The 22,368-nt window shown below is 47.9% G+C and overlaps 2 protein-coding genes across 5 annotated transcripts in view; one reads left to right on the forward strand and one right to left on the reverse strand.

Moving 5' to 3' along the window:
* The window catches only part of LOC102026980 (stimulated by retinoic acid gene 6 protein homolog), a 51,316-nt gene extending 41,374 nt beyond the window's left edge, over positions 1-9,942 (reverse strand). For 3 of the 4 annotated variants that reach the window (XM_013513307.1, XM_013513308.1, XM_005382854.2), the window contains exon 1: positions 9,758-9,941. In XM_013513307.1, coding sequence (XP_013368761.1) covers positions 9,758-9,777 — 20 coding nt within the window. In that variant the 5' untranslated portion in view covers positions 9,778-9,941. Of the gene's footprint in view, positions 1-9,757 lie in introns of all 4 variants that reach the window. The other variant, XM_013513310.1, reaches the window with a different exon arrangement.
* A 12,348-nt stretch (positions 9,943-22,290) lies between these two features.
* Igfbpl1 (insulin-like growth factor binding protein-like 1) overlaps positions 22,291-22,368 on the forward strand; it is a gene marked incomplete in the record, with an annotated part of 14,951 nt that continues 14,873 nt past the window's right edge. The window contains 1 exon segment of the mRNA XM_013513091.1: positions 22,291-22,368. Within this exon segment, the coding sequence (XP_013368545.1) occupies positions 22,306-22,368 (63 nt within the window).

A 22,368-nucleotide genomic window follows, 5' to 3' on the forward strand; every position in this document is an offset into this window, starting at 1 on the left:
GCTACCAGCAGGCTAGCCTAGAACTTTCGTGATCCTCCTGCCTGATTACAGGTGTATGTCACTACACCTATCCACAATTACTTTTTGAAAACATGAACTTTGTTTTAATGTTGTTAATGTTATAAAACATCAAAAAGTTTCCTTCTTCCATGCAGAATTTCCTGATGCTAATTTACTGATGCATTAACTTGACCCTTATGTTACTTACAAATTGATAAAGAAAAACAATCTTTTAAACATTGTACAAATTCCAGGGCTAGCTTGTTGGGTTTTTGTTTGTGATTTCCTGAGACAGGGTCTCCCTATGCAATCCAGCCTGGCTTCGTGCTCACTGTGGAGCCCAGGCTGGCCTCAGACACCTGGAGAATCTTCCTGCCATAGCTCCCTCGTGCTGGGATGACATATGCCACCATTCCTGGCCCAAAAGTTGAAATTTTAGGTCAGAATCTGAAAAGCAGGATAAACTTCGTGATTGTAGGTGTTGGCGTGGGCTCTGGAGTCGGTAAGTCCTAGGTTTGTGTCCTACTTCCGCTGTTTTCTATCTACCCTCCCAACTTGTTTTGGCTGATAATTTAACTTCTGCGGGCGTCAGGCTGCACATCAATAGAGATAACCCTAACCCAGCTTTAGCCCCAGCCTTCCTTCCTGAGAGCTTTTCTACCACGGCTTCCAACTGCCTCTGGTCTGTGGTCCAGAGGGTGAAGTCATTTCCCTTGCTTGCGGTTTTGAGCTTGGGCGAGTAAAATTAATAATAAACTCAGGAGATTTCTTATGCCGGGATACATAAACACACCTAATTCTTTTTGATGAATGACCCTGCTGGGCAGATTCTCTGTGGGGCCCATTTCCTCCATGGAAGGACTGAGAGGCAGTCTTTTAGTACCTGGTGAGCTCACGGAAGGTCCACAGGTAGCTCTCTAAATAAGGGCACCAGAGGCACCAAATCCAACTCCAGCAATAAACAGATGGCACATGTAAGGGTCAACCCAAGCGAGAAGGCCACTGAGATCCACGTCCACACTGCCTCCTGCTGGACCCAGGGCTGCCTGGGCGGATGTGTTGAAGCTAAGGGGCTGTGGCTCAACCATCCCCTAAGTTGTAGAAGATCTGCCCAACACCAGGGTGGCTGGAAAATGTGCCCATGACACACTATTAAGTAAAATAAATAAATAAATAAAAGATTATGAAACGAGTTGTGAAGAGTGGCCATCTCTGGATGGAACTGGAGGCCATTCTACTTTGTTTTTCTTTATGTTTTTCTGAATTTTCCAGGCACAGCACAACAGACGTGTATTATTTGACAGCTGCGTATCTATCCTAAGAAAGTAAAGCCCACACCTGACAAAGTAGATGATAATAAACAGGTGGAGTGAAAGAATGGGTTGTTTCTGCAATGAAGAGAAGACTGAATGTTGTCCCAAAGCAAAAGAACACTGTGCCTAAGGGAAGACAACCATGAAATCTGCATTAACTGAAACCATACAAAGTTTGTTCTATGATAGGGCAACACTGACAAATCTACCATTAAGGTAAAGAAATTGAATGTAAGAGCTCTGCTGGCCCATCTGAATATCAGCACATATCTAGAACATAGTTATCTGTACTCCCTCCTCACTTCCCCAGCACCAGGACAGACTGTCTGCTGGGACATGGCGGTTGGGGGGGGGGAGTCTCCCACAGTCCTCCTACTTCCTTTGGGTCTAACTTGATCACTGTATGGTAAGACGTACACAACACTGTACTCCACCGACTGACATCACTTTATTGTGTGTCACTATGTCCTAGGCACTCTATAATACTTAATTTAATCTTTGTAAGAATCTCATGGGATAGGTTTCTTAGCCCCCTTTTAAAATGAAAAACTGAGGCAAAGAGAATTCTGATGCCTGGCCAAAGAGAAGGGAAGGCTGGAGCTGGGGTTTCCTGTGGTCATCTTTCTGTCCACCCAGCTGCAGGCTCACCTGTTGCTCTGTTCCTGGCTCCCGGTCTTCCCTGGCCTTTAGACTGTCGTTGTCACTGATCCTGAGTCTCTCTCAGCACCTGACACATGGGCTCAGGCGGGGTTTGTTAACTTCTGTGGAAATCTCCATTGGGGAGTTTCAACTTAGAGAGGAACCCGGCTCAGGGGCTGTCATGCAGCTGGGGACTATTCCAGGTCCTCTCAGTGATCTCAGTGGGCAGAGTGCTGGCCACCTAGTGGCCAGCAAAAGGAATGGCTCTTGCTGCTCAGGCAAAGGAGGTGAGAGTGAGAAAGAGGCACATACTATGTATGTGTGTGTGTGTGTGTGTGTGTGTGTGTGTGTGTGTGTATGTGTATGTGTATGTGTGTGGGTGTATATCCATGTGGTGCCTCTGCCAGCACAGCAGCCTATGTGTTGGGAAGTCTGCTTCTGTGTGATCGCAGGAATCTGCAGAATCCCACCTTGGAGCTCTGAGGCAGACACAGCAGTGTGCTGAGGCTGGCTTGTGCCAGCCTGGAAGAACCAGCTAACACTATCAGGAATTTGCAAGGCCATTGTTGAACAACAAAACTGCCGGAAACTGAATTATATAAACTTGTTATTGAGTTATATTCAAAGCAAAAGAAATGCAGACTCCAACTCTTTACTTCCTAATTACTTTACTACCTTGTACCATTGTCTATGTTCTTGAGGTTCCGTCCATCGGCTGTGTCTGTCCGAAAGGTGGAAACACTGTCAGTGACATAAGTTACCTAAGGACTAACTACATCATGAGAATCTGTAACCATTACAGACCAGGATTCAGTTTATTGCTGTTTTTTTGTTTTTGTTTTTGATATCAGGAATCTAACTCAGGACCTTGCACTTGCCGGGCAGGCCCTGCGCTGATGTGCTATATCCCCGGCCCAAGTTTATTCGCAGATTGTCTACTTGGTGACAGAGGAAATGTAAACAATGTAGATGTTATGTTTCTACCCGTTACACTGTAAGTAACAAACAACAAATGCTGAAGAAATATTATTCTAGGGTTCAAAAATGCTTGCCCCAATCAGCAAAAAACGTTTTTATCGACTGATGAGCAAGTAATTCTATCATCTTACTTTGTTGCTTCCCATTTGTCTGACTCATTAATGTAAATACAAACGTCAAACAACATTTGTGTTGAAACTATGCTCCTTGATCAGCTGCAGTCATAGGTTGGATGTAGAAATAAGCGTTCAGCAAAAAAATCAATGAAAGCATTTTGTAGGAACTAATTAGCTATGTGGAATTTGTAAATTAATTGGCTATGTGGAATTTGTAATAAAAGTATACATTTTGCTATTATCTATAGATTGTTTGCAATATCTGTTAGAGTGACATAATTTATGACAAATTTATGTACAAGTTTGTGCCTTTTTTCCCTCTGGGAGCCAGTTGGACATTTGTCAGCATTGTGAGATCGCAGTCGTGGCCTTGGCCTTGGGCATGGCTTGGAATAAGGAGGGGGTTTCAGGTTGGAGCACAGAGGTAAATATTAACTATGCGTTAGGAGATGGGAGTTTAGAGTGCAGGACTAGCGAGAAGCCAGCGCTCATCCTCCCCTCGTCTCCAGACTGATGTTTGTCAAACTCTTGACAGGTCACATTTCTATGTTGCATACAGCACACAATTATGACTTGGTTCAGATGTGTTTACATGTATGTGTGTGTGTAGAAGAAATTTCTATAAAACTATGCTTTTACTATGCATGACACTCTCTGGCATTTTTCATTTGCTTATATTCATTCCTGTTCTGTCCCAGTCCATTTTGTAAAATAATGGTTGGAACCAATACATTAACTTGACACCCTAACAATGGCAACCAGCGGTTTGAAATACACACACACACACACACACACACACACACACACACACACCAGGCCTGACTGTCAGATGATTGCTAGGGTCATCCGTTCCTGAAGGCCTCAGATGATGACACATTCAGCAAAGTGTGTGCCTTTGTGCCGCAGTTCCTAGCCACGAGGTCTTGCTCAGATGTGCACACAGCCAGTCAGGTCCTGTGGAAAGCACACCTCAGACCTTATCACTCCCTCCTTCTGGAGGTGAACACAGCCTCCTGGCTCTTCCTCCTGACCCAAAGTTGTTCCCTGTCCTCACTTGAAGGCGTGATCCCCTCCCCTAGGTCCTCTCCAGCACTCATCACTTCTGCCTTATGTGTCAAATACATTTTTTCACGTCTGATCTCTCCCTGGCATTTTTTAAAAGCCAGAAGCAAGCCAGGCATTGTGGCACACACCCGTCATCGCAGTATTCCACTGAGGTGGAAGGATCATGAGTGTGAGATCAGCCAGGGCTACCTAGCTAGTGCGAGGCAGGCATAAATGGTATAAGATCCTACCTCAATAAGTAAATGAATGAACACACCAGAAGCATGTTTTATTCCACTTTGAACTTCAGCTATCCCTAACCCCTATCCCAGGCTTCTGACTTGAGACACAGTACATTACAAATCTAAGCAAGTACTTGTTGAACAAATAAGGGAGGGAAGGAAGGGAGGGGACAGGAAGGAAAGAAGGAAAGAAGGGAAGGAAGGAAGGAAACAAGAAAGGAAGGAAGGAGGGTAGAGAAGCACTACACTATGTGCCCTGGGCACACATGTGGCTGAGTCACACCCTGTCCACCCAGATGTAAAGTACTTCATCCACTCCTGCTCATAAAGTCTTGGAGACTTAGGGCTTTGGAATCCAACCCCATGTGAGTTTGGAAGAGCTGACCACTCTCTGGCCTCCTCCTTCTGTGGGGTGGCCAGGAAGTACCATGCGGACCCATCCTACCTCCCAAGGCAGACTCTTCCTGTCACAGACACCCTGGGGCCCAGTGGGGAGGGGCTGGCTATGGAGGCAGGCAGGGCTGGGCTAGGCCACCACACAGCGCTGTGTGACCTTGCTGGGCCTTACTCTCGAGGCCTTACTCTTCTTCTCCTGAAAGTGGATCTGCGGCCTCCCCTCCTAGGTGCTGTGAGGAGTCTACACAGTGAGAGTCAAGTTCCTGTACTCCTGTCCTGGGTGGGAAGAACCGGGCTTTCTTTCCAACTGCTCCCCTGCTTTTGGAACGCTCTGACTAACACAGTGGCTTTCCTTTTGCAGAGTCAGAAGGGCTCCTCAGGCCCCAGACTGTCTGCTGTTCTGTCCCCAGGGTGCTTGGAGCCCTTCTCCAGGCCAGGTGGCAGCCACCTCTGCCCTCCTCCCAGATCTGCCTTCCGGTGTGTGTCAGGGTCAGCAGGGCTGGGGATGCCAACTGCTCCCCTGCCCTGGGGCCCTGACCGTGGTGTGGATCGCAGCATGGTTAACCAGTAGCCAGAGCAGCTGCCCATATCTGGCCCCACGGCCAGCCTCATACTTCCGTGCTGCAGGAAGGGTGGCCCAGGGCAGCACGCCTTTGCCCAGAATAGCACAGGGGCCATCCAGAGCCACCGGACTCCTGTGATGGAGAGACCGGGCCAGGAAACCTGTACTGAATCCATCCTAGCCCTGAGCTAAGTGCTCAGGAGACCTTAAGTCTCAGTTTGGTGACTGGTGAATTGGGAGAGATGGGCTGCGTGGCACACAGCCTACTGTCACCGCAGCCACCCACTGGCACCGTCTTTCCAGGGATCCGGGTCCCTCAGCAGAGGAGGGGTTCCCTGAGGCTGGGACCCTTCTCATTCCGCCTCAGGTGCCCAGATCCCTACCCAGGCCCTTCCTAGCACCAGCAAGGGCTCACTGCCCTTCCTAAGCCAATGGATCCAAAGCTACTGTCCCTCCAGCCCTGCTGCGTGCTGTGTGTACAGGGTTGTATGTTTATCAGCTGAGGTCATCCTCACAACAGCTCTGCTCTAGAGGTGACAAAACTGAGGCATCAGAAGACAAGAACCCTCTCCAAGCTCCCACAGTTAGCAAGGGAGAGGGCCAGGCATGGAACTCTGACAATCTACTATTCTTCAATTTCCAGCTCTATGCCAAGGGTAGTCTGAGATCTTGCATGACAGAGATGAGTGAATGCCAGGGCCCGTCAGGGCCTTGGAGGGAACTTGTGGGCCAGGCCATTTGGATGCAGCTGTAAGCGTTCTATGGGAGGGTGAATGCTTTTCAACAATGAAATCTATGAGGAAGTGGTGGAAAGGGGGATGGGGTGCCTGAGAGACTGGTTTCCTATGACAGTTGCTGGAGCTGTAACGAGTGAGGTTCTCTCTGCCACGCTCTCTTCCTTTGTATGGATTTGTGCTTTTCTGGATGAAAATTTTAGTTTTCTAAATAAAATACAGTGAAGCCCAGATAGGCCACCCCCTTGCCAGCCACCTTGTCTGTTTTCTTCCCAGCTCCCTCCCTCCTTTTCAGGTCCTCCTGAGAGGCCCCTAGACAGTTTTATGTGACTGTTTCTCTTCTTGCCTTTCTCTTTGTCTCTGTGTCTATCATTTTGTCTAACGCTCCGAGAACCAGGGAAAAGATTACAGCAACAGGCAGACATACACATCCTGCTTTCCTTCCACTTTGTGTCGTTTCTCCCGAGGCCTCTTTGTTCTTTTCTCCCCTCCCTGACCACTCCATCCATCCTGCGCTCACACACAGCTGGGCACGGGCAGCTGCTGGCTGGTGCTCTCCGTCAGAACATGTGCATGGGGTGTTTGCGTGTAAGTCTGAGACACGCAGAGAATGCTGCCACTTAAAAATTGGGGCTAGAAGACCAAAGTACATTTTTCTGCTCCCACCTGTTATAATTTGAGTCTTAAATGCCTCCTAGAAGTGCGTGCTGAGGTCTGCTCTCCATCGGATAGCACTACTGGGAGGCGGGGCCTAACTGGAGGAAGTGGGTCCCTGGGCCCTCGCCCTTGAAGAGGACAGCACACTCTGACCTCTCTGTTTCTTGGCTACTGCGAGGTGAGCCGCTCTCCTCCACCGCAGACCTCCGCCCTGATGTTCCACCTTGCTCGCCACAGGCCCAAAGGCAGCAGGGCCACTCAACCACAGGCGGAAACCCTGAGCCACAGTGGATCTTTCCTCCTTTGGAACGAATTTCCTCAGGTATTTAGCATACTACCACTCTTCACTGTCCATTAAAGCAACTCACTGCCATTTCTTTGCCCTGAATGCCTTGTACCATGTGAGTTATTATCTCACCTCACCCTTTCACGACCTATGCAGCATGGATTCCCACTTCACAGAAAACAAAACTGGGGTTTTAGGGAGGTTAGGGAAAAGCTCAAAGTCGCCCAGGTATGAGCGGCAAAGCTGGAATTTAAATGCTTCTTATATTTTCTAAACAGGAAACATTTAGGCACTAAAGGTGTTAAAGGACATTGGTAAAGGTTTCATGTCTGGGGGCCTCAGCAGGGACAGTGACCCTGTACTCTTGGCCAACAGACAAATCTGAACAACACGCTCAGGTTTGCATCTATCTTGTGAAAAGGGCTCCAAAAAGCCAGAGCATATCCGGTGAGACAACGGTGATGGGGAGGAGTCCTGAGAGGTGGATGAAGGCGGGCTTCACAGGAACGCTAGGGGTCCGGACAGAGGGTACAACGGGCACAGGGGTGGGTCAGGTTCTCTGGAGCTGGACACAAGGCCCACTGCCTGCTTTCTGGGTATCTACTGTTGGGAGTCTCATAGGCTGCCCAGGCCAACTGTGCCAACTGCACACCCCGACCACCTGGTCCTCCTCTGGAGACCACATCTCAAGAAGGGTCACACCACAGCCTCACTTGTCCACATCAGACTCCCAGCACCACCCTCTTCCCCTTCCTCTCCAACCCCTGCTGCATTGTCATGTCTGCCCGTGCCATAGCTACCACCTTGGTCTCAGTATTATCTTCACTGAGATCATCACAGCCTCCAACCTCCAACCCATTTTCTACCCAGCAGTCCAAAAGGATCTTCCAGAAACTCCACATTGACCCCTCCAGGCCCCCTTGCCTCAGCCTGTCCCCTTCTATCCCAGCCATGGAGCCCCCCTGGAGAGAAAGAACTGGCCGGGTCTCTGGGATTCTCCAGTTCCATTTTCCCACGCACCTCTGGCTGACTCAGTGCTCGCTGTCCCCCTGTCCTTCAAGGCCCTCTTCTGGTCTGGTCTTTTCCATCTGCTTCCTTCCTTCCTGTGCCTGAGTCTCCGTGCATCTTTTCTAAGTAACACTTATCATGCCTGGCTTTGTTTTTATGGCCCCCTCTCTATTTTTTATCCTCCATCATATCTCTCAATGTTCTAAACAGACACTATGACACCAGGAGGCAGTGATCCTATCATGTTTTCCTGAAAATAAGACCTAACCAGAAATCAAAAATGCCAGCCCCAATCAACCTATCCTTGCCTTCCTTACCATACAGAATAGCCAGTGAGCAAGAGAGTAGTGGGATCTTTTGCATGACACTGGCCATCACCATGGTAACAACCAGCCATTAATTACAGCTGGAGTTTATTTTCCAGTTAGGTCTCCTTTTTAAGGAAACGCAGTATTTCTTGTTAGGTCTTGGAGTCACCTTTTCAGTTCTTGTATCATAAACATTTACAGGTTAGAATAAGAATTCTTAATTACTGTCATCTGGGCAGGGCTTTACAGATCCATAGTCGCTTCCCACTTTTGTTCTCATATGGCCTTCACAAGGTTGTGGGTTAGTCCATTTCTGTTAGAGTAGTTGTTGTCAGAAAGAGAACATTAAATAGGTGTTAGGATGTAGAGGAAGGGGAGCTCTTACATGCTGCTGATAAGAACATAAATTAGTGCAGCCATTTTGGAAAACAGTAGGAAGGTTCCTCAAAAATTAAAAGTGGCACTAGCATAAGAACCAGCAGTCCCACTACTGGATACATAACCCAAATAAATGAAATTGATGTATCAGAAAGAAGTTGGTATATCAAAATAAATGAAACTGGTATATGAAAAAGATATCATACTTATTGTAACACTATTTATAATAGCAAAGATAGGGAATCAACCTAAAGATCCCAACAGTGGATGAATGGATAAGAAATGGATATTAATCAGTCTTTCAAAAGGAAATGCTGCAACTTGAGAAAATGTGGGTAACCTGAAGGACATCATGTCTGAGTGAAATTAGCCAAACACAGAAAGACAAACACTGTGCTGTGTGAACTCATTCATATTTGGCATCTAAAAGAGGCTGAGCTCATAGACGCACAGGATAGAACAGTGCCTGAAAGAAGTGGGGAGGTCAGGAGGGGGGTGATCAGTGGGAACAAAGTTATAGTTAGATAGGGAGGGATAAGTTCTGTGCTCTATTCCACAGAACGGTGATTCTAGCCAACAATGAGGGATTACATATTTCAAAATAGGTAGAAGAGGGATTTTAATTGTTCTCATCATGAAAAGAGGCAAAGTGCAGGAGGTGATGGATATGCTGACTGTCCTGACTTGATCAATGAGCAATGAAATGTAATCATGTATCAAAACATCCGGTTGTGCCCAATAAAACATGTACAATTAGAAGGTATCGGTAACAGTAAAGCTGCGGGTCAGGTAAAACACATTACGCCCAATTAATAGATGAAGAAATTGAGGCCAGAAACTACAGAGCCAGGATTCAAATCCAGGATCTTCTAACTGCACATCTGCTCACTCCTCTGTAGCTCTAAACTGGAGAGGAAAGGAAATCTCTTCCCTGACCCAGGAAGCCTCCTGTGATTCCTTCCTCCAAGCCAGCCCGCCTGCGAATGACCAGGCCGTGCCCTCTCCCAGTTCATTATCACCAACATCAAGAGGGACCATTGCCTGGGGCACCCGCTGTCCAGCATGAGCAGTCCCAGCCCAGCCCCTGAACACACACCTTGCGTTTGCGGCAAGCATCTTGCTGAGGAGCTTGGCCCACAGGCCTGGTGGGCACGGCCCTGGCACAGGAAGCTCCCTGATTTGTTCTTTGGGCTCCTGAGGCTCTTGGTTCTGATGGCTTCTGCTGAGCTGGCCTTCACTTCTGTTCTCTCTGCAGTGCCTGAAAACCGAGAGAACAGGCAAACACCCAGTCAAATATTTACCTGAGAATGAAAGCAGGCGGGTGGCCCTCTTCCTTGTTTCACAACTTGGCTGGTTCTTCTGCTCTTCCTCCTCCGCTCGTGCTGCAAAAGCACAAACTTCTCTCCTTACTGCTTCTCCCTCGACCCTGCTGCTGTCCCTTTTAGTCCCTGCTGCAGGCACTGGCTCCTGGGCTCTCAGAGCTTTGCCTAGCAGCTGGGCCCCCTTGAAGAGCAGTAAAGATTATGACAGGCAATAAACTAGGATTCTGGGGTTGGGGATGTGACTCAGTGGTAGAGTTCTTGCCTTGCATGCACAAGGCCCTGGGTTTGATCCCCAGCAACACACACACACACACACACACACACACACACACAGCTGATAACCTAGGACTCTGCCTCAAGGCAATAAAGCAGGGCCACTAGCTTATGGTCTCCTTGGATATTAGGTGGCCCACTGCTGGGAGAAGGGCTGGAGATAGGCTCAGAACTAAACCCACCCTCATGGCAGAGTGGACTAGTAGTTTCCAGATATTCATCTGCCCATGTGGAAAGCAAGGCTGCTGCTGGGTAGGGTCTTTCCAGCCAGGGTCATCTTCTGGCCACTCTGGTATCTAGGAGCAAACACAAGATGAAGTGTCACTGGGGAACGTGAGTGGAAGCCACGGGGGAATGTGGTTGAGAAGCAAGGGTGTCTTTGACACTTTCTTCTTCCCCATCTGCTGGCTGGACTCCAAGTCTCTACAGGAAGTAGCTAAAGGAGCCTGGGCCCTTGAAATACCACACCAAGAAAAGTGTCCCCCACCGATTGTCCTTTCACAGACCAGTCCAGGAGCAATAAACAAAGCCAGCAACAAGCAGGTCTTATTTGTTATAGCAGCTCACGTCACCCTGGCTGATATAGCACAGGAAGTAGAGGGCTTGTTTTATGGTCCAAGCCCACGATCCCTTCACCACTACCTGGAACACCTGCTCAGCAGCACTGGATTGTGCATTAAGTCCTACCCCAAGCACTGTGTCTGCCATGAAGGGCCTCCTGACCACCATGATGCAGTCTTCTGAGCGTGGTCCAGATCCCTCTTGGGTGATGCACAGAGACCTGCGTTTTTCCCCTAACGCACATTTATAAAGCTCCATCTGGTGCTGTGGTTCAGGCTGTACACTGGGGAGCTGAATCCACCATTGAATAGCTGTAACAAGGGCAAGCTACATTGTCAACCTCTCTGAGTTGGGTTTTGACTGAGTTGCATCCTTTTTATGGAAATGTGAACTTAACAGGAGCTGACACATACAAAATGCTTAGGAGGACCCCTGACGCGTGACAAGCAGTCCAAGCACATCCGCGATTGCTGGGCACCTACTACGTGCAGGTACTGGCTGAGAATCTGAGAACATAGCCATGTCACAGTGAGTTGTGCCCAAGGCCCAGCTCCCCTGCTGGATCATAAGGACCATGGAAGCCATGGCAGATCTGACTCAGGACAATGTCTGGAATACAGGGAAGACCCCATAAACACTTCATCTCAAAATGAAAGAGATGAAGGAAAGATTAAAAGGTACAAAGACTGAGCACCACAGGGTTGTCTTCCTGGATTCCTACCAGCAAAGAAGCCCTGTGAATGCGCTTGCTCCGGACCTGGCCTCTGCTTTGCTAGAAGGGGCATTTATTTGTGCATCTTGGCCAGCTCAGAGGGCAGAGCCAAAAAGCCTTGCTCCTTCCAGGCAGGCAGAGACGCTACCTCTTCCAAGAGTGCCCACTGCTGTGTGCTTCCTGATCTGCAGCCCGGGCTTCACATAGATATTTTCAGTTCTTGGGTGATCAGAATAGTTTTTTCTCACAGTTCTGCAATTATTCTCTTCATATTACCAAGAAAGAGTCATTACTGAATTGTCCCTGACCACCCAGAGAGACTGGAAAGGCAGCCACATTCAAATAGAGAAAAGGGAAGACACCTGGACACAGATGCTTCTGTTCAGGAAAATTTTATCCACAGTAATAAGGACCCATTTTGGAGGGGCTGCCCTGCCCCATATATAGACCCTTTCGAATCCAGTGGCCACTCTGGGGGCTGGGGATTTAGCTCAGCGGCAAAAGCGCCTGCCTGGCAAGCGCAAGGTCGTGAGTTCGGTTCCTGGTACCGGAGAAAAACAAAACAAAACAAAAACCAGTGGCCACTCTGTGTGATGGATTTCTTTCTTTCTTTTTTTCCTTGTCTTTTTGAGACAGGATCTTGCTAGGCAGTTTAGACTGACCTTGACCTCACTTTGTAGCCCAGGCTGGTCTCAAACTTGCAACAATCCTCCTGCCTCAGCCTCCCAAGTGCTGGGATTACAGGAATGTACCACCATGCCCATCCTGGATTGTTTTTATTATTGCTGTTTTGTTTTGTTTTGTTTTGTTTTTTGGTACCGGGAATCAAACTCAAGACCTTGCACTTGCCAGGCAGGTGCTATGCCACTGAGCTATATCCCTCCCACTGTGTAGTGGATTTCTTCCTCCTCTCTCAGGCTTTCTCATTTTAGTGTTGAATCCAGACAGAACTTGACATGCATCCCAGCAAGTTTTCAACATTTTATTTCTCTCCACGATGCCGACCTATGCAAACTTCTATGAATATTGCTACTTCTATCCAATGTATATTGATTTCTCTTTCAGTTTTGGAGAATTTGAAGATTGTCTCTGAGTTCGTCCAGGTTATTGTTTAAAACATTCAATAGAAGAGAGCCCTACAGCACCCCTCTAGAGACCTCTTCCCAGGAGCTGTGGAAGGGTGCTGCAGGCTGGCAGAAAGTGAGGAGAGATGATGGATACACCAGAACCCAGTTTAGGGAGTTACTATATATTTTTACATACACAACTTCTATTATTTACATTTGTCTTTTTTATGAAAAATGAAACAAATTTCATAACAAAATAATAAAAGAATAATAATAGCTAATACACACTGTGTGTCATTATCTACAAAGTGAGTTATTGCATTTGACGCCCATACTTAATGGGCCTCAGAGCTTGATGGTGCCACAGCAGGAAACTGAAACGTGTGTCACAATGGTTGTTTTTGTCTCCTGGGTGTAGGACCTTATCGCAGGGCAGCTTCTATTTATTCTATAGAGATATGGCTTAATTATTAAATTCAGAAACAAAAGCTCTCAGATGTCTGGAATGTTTGGTATAATTTATTCTTTAAGTAATACTAATGGCTTTTTGGGGTGGAAAAGATAAGTCACTAGGGACTATTTTATTTTCTTTGAAAAGAATGAAGCTAAAATTTCTATTATGATCCCATTTTTTCTATGCTCACAAACAGACCTGGTTCCCCCTGCTAGCGGAATAAAGCCGACTCTGCCACTGGGCATTCAGTGACCTTTGCGATCAGGCCCCAATCTACCTCTGCAGTCTACTTGAGATAAGATTTAGCTCTGGATAAATCCTGGCGGTTGGGACTGGACTCTCGGGCCCCATGACCTCTCCTCTCCTCACTCATTCGCTCATATCCCAAATATCTGTGGGGTGCCTACGTACCAGGCACTCTGTGAGTCCCTGAGGACAGACACTCTAGGGACACACACACCTCATTTCCTCTTTCCAGCCAGGCCAGGAACTTGGACTCAGCCCAGTGTCCTCCCTGGAGGGAGCGCCGGTGGTTTGCAATTTCAGCCACATGGAATGTGAAGAACGAGGGAAGAGATGACTGCAGCAGAGAGCAGGCTGGGACAGATGACTGTGAGGGAGCCACACAGGGGAAGGGCAAGCGCAGCAGTTCCGGCTTTGCAGGGGTCACTTCTAGAGTACCAGGAGTGGAGTCTGCTTACACTGAAGACCAATCACGTACAGGAAAAGAGCCCTAGGCTGGGATACGTGGAGCCTGGGTCTTCGCCTCAGCTCTGCCCTAACCACTGCATGACTGCTATGGTTTGAATCTGGTTTGTTCCCTCCAAAACTCATACCGAATTTTGCCCGTGCAGTCATCTTCTGGCGGCGATTAGGCCATTAGGTGGGGTTGATGATTTCTATTGTGAGTTTTGGCTCTCATGGGACTGTCATTACAAAGCAAGGTCCCCTTGTGTTTTGCCTCTTTAGCAGGCACCTGCTTGCTTTTTTGCTTTCTGCCCTGAGTCAAAGCAGCACGAGGCCCTCTCTCAAATCTGAAAAGATGCTAGCACCATGACCTTGGACATCCTGGCCTCTAGGTCTGTAGACCAAAATTAACTTTCTCATTTATGAATTGGCTACTCTCCAGTATTCTGAAAATAGAGACAGCAGACTTGTGCCAGACCCTTCCTATCCTGAGTGCTGTAGTTGCATGCTCTGTCCAGTGAGGGTGTCAGTGGTGACCTCCAAAGACCCTTCTCCCTAGCTGAGCCAGCTCCAGTGTCATCTCTCACGCCTTTGCTGACCCTCTTCGCTGACCACATTGCTGCAGGCAGACTCATACTTGTGAGCATTGGGTGACTTCTGGATGCATTTCTATTTTCTCCTCCTGACCAAGAGCTCCTTATCCCAGCACTCTGGCTCATAATTATTAGGAAAGTGGTAGACATCTGTAATCCTAAAATTCTAGGAGGCTGAGGCAGAAGGATCACAAGGTCAAGCCCAGCCTGGGCAACTTCGCCAGGTGGTGAAGCTAAAATTCTATTCTGATCCCAGTCTCAGGATTTTTGAGACTGACACCCAGTCTCAAGATTTTAAAAAGGACTAGGATGTAGTTCAGTGACAAGTCCCTGGGTTCAATCCTCCGTACCAAAGGGGCGAGGAGGGGGGGGAGAAAAATATACAGCATTGAATTTATTGATAAAGGAGGAATATTCTTAGATCTGTAATTCTGGCATTGTCCACAAGGTGGAGACTTTCTACAGATGGCCACAGCAGAAACGGCAGGTGATGTCATGGAAGCCGTGGGAAGATGCAAAAGGAACCAGGATGGTCTTTCCTCAGGGACCTGTTCTCTGGCCTCTGAGAGGGTCTGTGCTGGCCCCTTCCCCTCTGCCTGTAAAGTACCCATCTGTCAGACAGCAACACAGGCCTGAGCCACCCTGACCAGCCCGGCCCTGCCATTGTCACGCTTCTCTGCTGGCTGGGCCAGGCTGGTAACCTAGCCCAGGACGGCAACCCAGCCCTCGCTGACCTCCCTCCAGGGCTTGCTCTCCCTGCCCTCTCCCCACCGTGCCATCACCCGCCCCTCGGGCTGCAGCTGCTCCAAACTCTCTCCTGGCTCCTGACTGCACTGCACTTTTTCCGGTCTTCCTGCCTCCTGCACTGCTTCCTCCACGGGATTCCCTCCTCTGCCTTCCTTCCAGGCCAACACCTACTGGCTCTCTGAGGTCCAGCTTAGGAAATGCCTTTTCCAGGAAGCTTTCCTAGCCTCCTTGCCCCAACGCTTTTCTATAGTAACATTTACTGCTTGCTCACCTGCCACCCTCAGGCCACCACCTTGCTCGCACAGAGAATGGCTTACATTTCCACAGCACGTCCTAGCACAGGCCTGGCATGGAGTGGTGGGAGCTGGGACAAGAATGAATGAATCAGTAAATGTACACATTAAGGCGTGTGATGTAGCAAGGTGAACCGAGGCCACACTCCTCCGCAGTAGGAGAGATGAATGGGAATGAGGGAAAACAACTCTACTTTTATGTCGATCCTGACTCAGACAGCAGCCAATGCTCCTCTGCACATAATGACACACTATTATTTTGAAAGAAGTCGGACCAAAGGCAACTTCAAAGGAGACACATGCTTTCTTCATAGGAGACCAGGGTATCTTTCAAGAAAATGAACCCTCAGGTTCACAAGACTTCTCTTTCATTATTTGTGAGGAGACCAGTAGCAGCTGTTTTACTCTCCATAGGAAATGTCCATGGGCTTCCACCTGGCCCTGCCTCTGATCATGGCCCTAACTCCACATGTCACAGAATCACCTGGAGACTCAGGTGACAGTTATATGTATCTGCTCAATATGGAATTGGGAAAGTGACCATGGGGGGCACTGGGATTGAATTTGGGCACGGAGCACCATCGGCCTCTGCCACCTGGATTGAAGCTCACTGTGGTAGGTGTCAGAGGGCCCTTTGGGGAGAGCTTACAGGAAGACTGCAGAATACATTGCTGCCTCTTGAAGTGGACTCAGTCTCCCTTTCAAACAAGGTGTTCTGGGTCTAGGTTAGGCTTGAAACTGGACAAGAGACCCTCTCTCTCCTTGGTGGTAATTCAGATTAACCTTGAACACCAGACATAGAGATTTTCCTGTTATTCAGAGCATATAACTTCAGTAGGATGCACATGTCCATTGTTTGTAAGTGATGGTTAATCTTGATTGCCAACCTTGATTGGCTTGAAAGACACCTAGGAGACTAGTGAAGCACCGTCTGGGTGTGTCTGGGTGGGTCACGGAGGTGTGACCTTTGGCCCCTGGCCCTCTCCTCTTTGGCCCTTCCCTTGCTTGCTCTGCTTCCTGACTGCCATGAGGGAGCAGCTTTTCTTTGCCATGGCCTTCTGCCCTGAAGTTCCTGACTCAGAGCCAGCTGATTATGGACTGAGACCTCTGAAACCATGGACCAAATAACCCCTTCCCCTCTTAAGTTGTGTGTGTCAGGCAACTTGTCCTAGCAACGAGAAAGCTGACCAGTACCCTGGGAGTACTAGCCCTTTGGTGGCAACTAGCCAGTGTCAAACATTCCTACAGTTCAAAATACTGTCACACCCACTTCATCCTATTGCCTATGATGAGACACGCATCCTGCTATATCTTCAGCAGTTAAATGCTACCACTCTGCCTCTGCCATCCTGAGAGCCCATCACTCCTAGTGGATGCAGATGGCCCATCTCAATGGCGACATTCCTCATCATCATATGTAGCTGAGGACACAGAGGAAAGCTTTTCAAGGATGCTAATTTCTCAGTGACCCAGTGAAGAGGACATGCTCTGGGCCCCCTTGGGAAATGTAGGGGTAGCTTGGTATGCAGGTTGTCCATAATAAATCTGCTCCAACATCTCCCTAAGCCTTTTTATTCCTTCCTCTGCACACACCAAGGAAGTTCTGGCATCTCAACATCATTATACTGACTCATTATATTGAGTCCTAATTTCACTCCAGCAGCTAAGTAAGCTATGGGGCCATCACCTGCTACACAAACTGATGTGCTGAGTCCAGAGCCTGCACTGGATACAGTTGCATTCTGTTCTCCTCCTAGGGCCCTTGGAATCCATCCATGCATGTCTTCCTCAGGCTGTACAGTGTGGCATAGTGAATTATTGTCCTTCCATTCAGAAGCTCTCTCTTCCCAGTCAGACTTTAAGAGTCTAGTATCCATAAGAGGTAGGTCTTGAGAGAAAGGTACTCCACGTAAGGCACTTGTCCAAGATGACCTTCTTACCAAAGGGGAAGACACGATGGACAAATCAGACCTGGTGGACAAGGGAGGTTCAGAGCGACTCAAGAGCTCGGGGTTCTCTGTTTCATCAGAGTCCGCCCAGGCAGCTCACCCAAATCTCAAGTTCTCATTTCCTCCTCACTGACCTCCTGTCACATGGCACAGTGGCGAGGCTGTGAATTCAACTCATGTTGTAATTCTGCAACTCATACAATTAAATCATACTTGTCATTTTCAGCAGTCTTGACCCTGTAGCCATAAGAAATGGATTTCATGTACTATCTTATAGTTTATATGAAATTTATAAATATAAATTATACATGCATTAATGATGTCAGTTTTAAAATTCACATTATTACTAGAGTTAATTACATTTCTGGTTGTGATTCATCTTCAAGGGCTGTTTCCTAGGACCATTCCTAGCACTAGTCGATACGTCTCTCGAGTGATTTGAACTTCGAAGCACACAGGAGGCGATGCCTGGGGCTGAAACTCACCTCTTCAGTGGGGTGCTGCTCAGCTGATCAGAACAGCTGAGCTTGAAGCAGGGGTCCTCGGGGCCTGAACTCCACAGGCACTACGTGAGCCCCGAATCTCTACTTACCTCAGCCCCAGCAGCCTGCCTCTGCCAGGTCCCCAAGTTCTGCTCTATAATTTCATACTATAGAGTTAGCCAAAGTCTGAGACTTCTAGGGTTCCCGCTTGGTGGATCCTCCTTCTTTTATGTCCTGTATCTCCAGTTCCTGGTTGCCCCTGTCCTGAACTCTGACATCTCTGCCTCCTCTGTCCAGCTGGACCTGGAAGACTTGCTTGGTCCATGTCCTTGCACCAAAGCTGGTACACATGCCCAGGAAGAAAAATGTGAGGCTCATATGCTGTCTTCTCGAGGACCATGGCCCTCTCAGAACACTGTTCAGTGCATACCCATAGCTGTTTCAGTTTTATCGTTTTCACACAGGAGGAAAAATTCCCTATCATCCTTTGCTCAGCCCCCGAATTTCCATCTTTGGAGTGTGCTTTCCCTCAGAATCTGTCCCCAACAATCCCAGCCCATCCTTCACAGGATATTCTTCTGGAAATTCACCTTTCTCTCTGCTCTGAGGACAGGGATCTAATGTCCCCTCTGCCTGGAGCAGGGCTGTCTATGAGTAGACTGAGAATCAGATGCTTGGCTTCTTTATGGAGAGGCCTCTTCTCGCTTGAGCTCCTGTCTTCCTCTGCTTGAGGGCACCACGAGGACAGGGACACCTGCCACTTATGTCTATGCTAGGAGGGATGAATGGACAGTCACACCCACTTCAGCAGCTGCCAGGTGTGCATGGCAGCCATTGTAAGTGGGGCACGAGCCAGTCTTCCCTGCATTGTGTTGGTTTCCAGCCTCTGAGCAGAGAAGGCAGGAAGTCACGCCCATCCTTGTTGCTAACTCACTTCTCTGGGTGCATGGGACTTTATCCCCCTTCCCTGCTGGGAGATTTCATTTCCCTGCTTCCCATCATGCCATCCCTCCACCCCCACCCCATGCGGTCCACATTGTTAACTGGCACCCTTGAAACCAGAGAGAAGGAAAAAACAGACATATCTGCTGGGCTCTGGGCTGGCCAGTGATTTAAAAGGGAATTAGACGCTGCTGATCACGTTCAAAGCTTTGGAATGTTTTTCCCACCCAGATACTAGGACTTTGATGTTCCTGGCTCAGGGCTGGGAAAGAAGTCTTTTGCTTTCATTTTGAGTCATTCATTATGCATATATAATGCTCTCCCTACTATTTAAAAGGAATGTAGATCATATGTAAATGGCCTCTGTGTGATTGTACCTCCAAACCTGCATAATTAATTTCATGATAATGGTACCATACAGTTACTGGTCCCTCAATGTCTGCATAAAAAGCAAGTAAATAATTCCTGTACATATTTGCTGTGTTGTGTTCTGTCCTAATCTCAGGGTAAGGCTTCATACTACGGGAATGGTGGTTCAGTCTGAGGGACTTAAAGATCATCTCATTCAACTCTTAGGCTGACTAGGCTGCATGCACCTTGCTGAGACTCATCCTTGAACTCCTCCACTGACAAGGAGCTCACTACCTGTGAGGCACTGTTCTCCCTTTGAACAACCATAAACCATTAAAAAAGTTCTGACTTACCAGGAAGGATGTCCTGGAAAGCAGCATGGAGTTTTTCTTTCATTTCCAAATTCCACTGTGTTCCATTAACATTATAAAGGTTTTCTTCAAAGGGAAGTAAAAAGAATTAAGGTGTTATAACATGTACAGTAAGTCCTCAACTTATGAACATTCAAGTTGCAAACTTTCACAGATATCAGCTGACCTCATAAAAGAATTGTTTTTTATGGTGTGTGAGATCCTCTTTGTTGGACTTACAAATGAATCCAATTTACAAACATTCTCATGGAACGGAACTCGCTCACAAGTCAAGGACTTACTCTACCAACTCCCCACAATGGATGGAATCATCACACACTCCCAACATATACTACTATTAAATTTTTGTAAATGTTTTCTTCACATTGTTAAACAATCTTAAAAATTTTGTATGTAAAACATTTACACATTTATAAATACTCCGACATATTAGATGTGTGTCTTATAGTTACCATTTCACTAAATAATATAAGCATCTTTTCATTTCAACTAATCTACATTTCCTTCCTCATTTTCAGGGCTCACATAATCCTCTCTTGTTGTGTGGACCACAATTCATTTAATAATGCCTGTCAGTGTCATTTAAATTGTTTCCCAGTTTATCCTCTAGTGACCAACACCAGGATGAAGTCTTCACACAGTGACTGTTTTCTTGGAAAGATTTACAGATGGGCATCAAGGGTCAGGGGGTGTGAACACGCTAAAAGGCCACTGTGATAAAGGCAGGTGCCTGGTAGGCAGTAAGCACTGGTAAGTCCTAAAAGCTGTGCAGAGGCTTTATCAGCACTGTGGTCCTGTGCATTCGCACCACTCCTTCTTCCCTTCTCGCACACACGGTGCCAACCCTCCCTGCTCTCGGTGGGTGGAGTGACCAACACATACATAAAGTGGCCTCCAGAAAGGCTCCTTTCTGGTGACAATGACATCCCCTGAAAGACGGCAGACTGGGAGAGAACTGAGCTCAGAAAGCAAAATGTACACTATCTAAGGACTGGTCTTCCCTGGCACTGAGCGTCTTTCTCCATCTCAAGATCAGAAAAGAGGGGAAAAAAGCACAGGGCAAATGAAGGGTAGGATAGAAGAAGCAATAGGTAGGGGAGACCAGAAAAACTGTAATTTTAAAATTCCTTGTAAGAAAATTGCAGCTTCAGGATACAAAGTTACCCAAGGTTGCAATGCCTTTTTTTCACCATAAGCCTGTTTTTTTCCTTCCAAGCTAGTCATTCCTAAATCCCTAAGAATTTTAAAAGCTACAGTAAGTCTATGAATTGGACCCATGCCTTCTCCGGTAAATTGTGCCTGTAAATTTGCCCTTCTTCAAGTACCACAGACTCACAAATTCCACAGACTTCCACCCCGGAGGAAACAGCACCGTTAATTGGGTACCACAGCTCTAAACTTCAAACACATGCAAATGTTTTGCACTCTAAGTAGCCCACTAAGGGGTAGCCTGACACACTATGAATGTACATCCTACATCATCCTTCCCGATGACACCCTGAAGACCACAGAAATATGTACCCGGAAGCCCAGACTGAAACGTGCCTCACTCACCCTTCAAATGCCCAGACCCCTGCATGTGTGCGTCTTTGATTCTGCTTAATGAATGTGTCTGTGCTGCTCACTGACAAATGCTTTTCTGTGGTGAAAATCTACAAACTTACTCTGTGGAAGAAGAGGCTGAAGCGTGGTACCCATCTCCTCTCTGGGGAGACCTCCTAGCACCCTGTCAGGTGACAGAGGAAAAGGTAGGAAAAGACTCCCACAAAGCCTGGTCAGCTGTTCCTCCCCCACCCCCCCAGCAGTGGTCACCTGACCACACATCAAATGCCAGCAACCAAGACTCCCTCCATGCAGGGCTAGGGCGCATGCACGATTAGGTGACCACAAGAATCTGCATCTCTCTAACATGCTTTGTCCACTGAGCCACAGGTTCATGGCCACTTGTGCCCCAGGACTTCATCAGAGTATTACTTGTAGCAACAAAAGGATGGACACAACTGGTTAAATAACTCCAATATTGCGCATCTAAACACCGTGCAAAGTTAAAATGCTCCAGGTCACTCCACATGAACTCCAATGAATCATCTTGTCTTATCGTCAACGAAGTCACTGTTGGCCGTAACACACGCCATAACTTAACGTAGCATTAGGAAACACACACAGCCAATTAGGCTGTGCTCCCATTGTCCCACAGGGACCTAATTTCAGGGATGATAAGAAGCGGTGACACCACGTATGTAATGCAAGTACAGAGTGATGTGTATCTCCGTAGCTCCATGGGTATGTGCTTAAAGCGGGTGAAGGACTATACAGTCATTCATGATTTTACAGGCACAGAAACTTCCTGAAAAGATTCCCAAAACCCTGACAGCAAGAGTGGCTTCTACAAGCCAGGTTGAAGGCATTGGGACACAGACCTGAAGGGAAACGCTCTATTTCATCACTCATCTGTTTGTAAAATGACATTTAAAACCATACATTATCTTTTAAAAATAAAACTCTGAAAGCAATGCAAAATAAACTGGGAGGATTAAGAAGCATAAAGCCAGTTATGACTACTCTAGAGACCTCGGGCAAATTCCTGCCGGGACTGGGTCTCAGTTTCCCCAAGAGCCAATCTGATGTGGGCAAGGTGGATGGTGACATCCTCCCAGCGTGGAGCCCCGCGCAGGCCGGGAGCCCATCGAGCCGGGAAGGTCCCGAGCCGGGCAGCAGCCGGCGGGCACCCCGCGGTGCAGGCCCGGCCAATCAGCGGCCACGGGGCGGGCGCGGTGGCTGCGCCGCTCTCTCGGAGCGGAATGCGAAGCAGAGGCGCCCCGGCCGTCTCGGAGCAGGTCATGCCGCGCTTGCCGGCGCTCCTCTCGCTGCTGCTTCTGCTGCTGCCGCCGCTGGTCCGCGGC

Source organism: Chinchilla lanigera, unplaced genomic scaffold (genome assembly GCF_000276665.1).
Source record: "Chinchilla lanigera isolate Chin_1 unplaced genomic scaffold, ChiLan1.0 scaffold00018, whole genome shotgun sequence".
Lineage (NCBI taxonomy): Eukaryota > Metazoa > Chordata > Mammalia > Rodentia > Chinchillidae > Chinchilla > Chinchilla lanigera.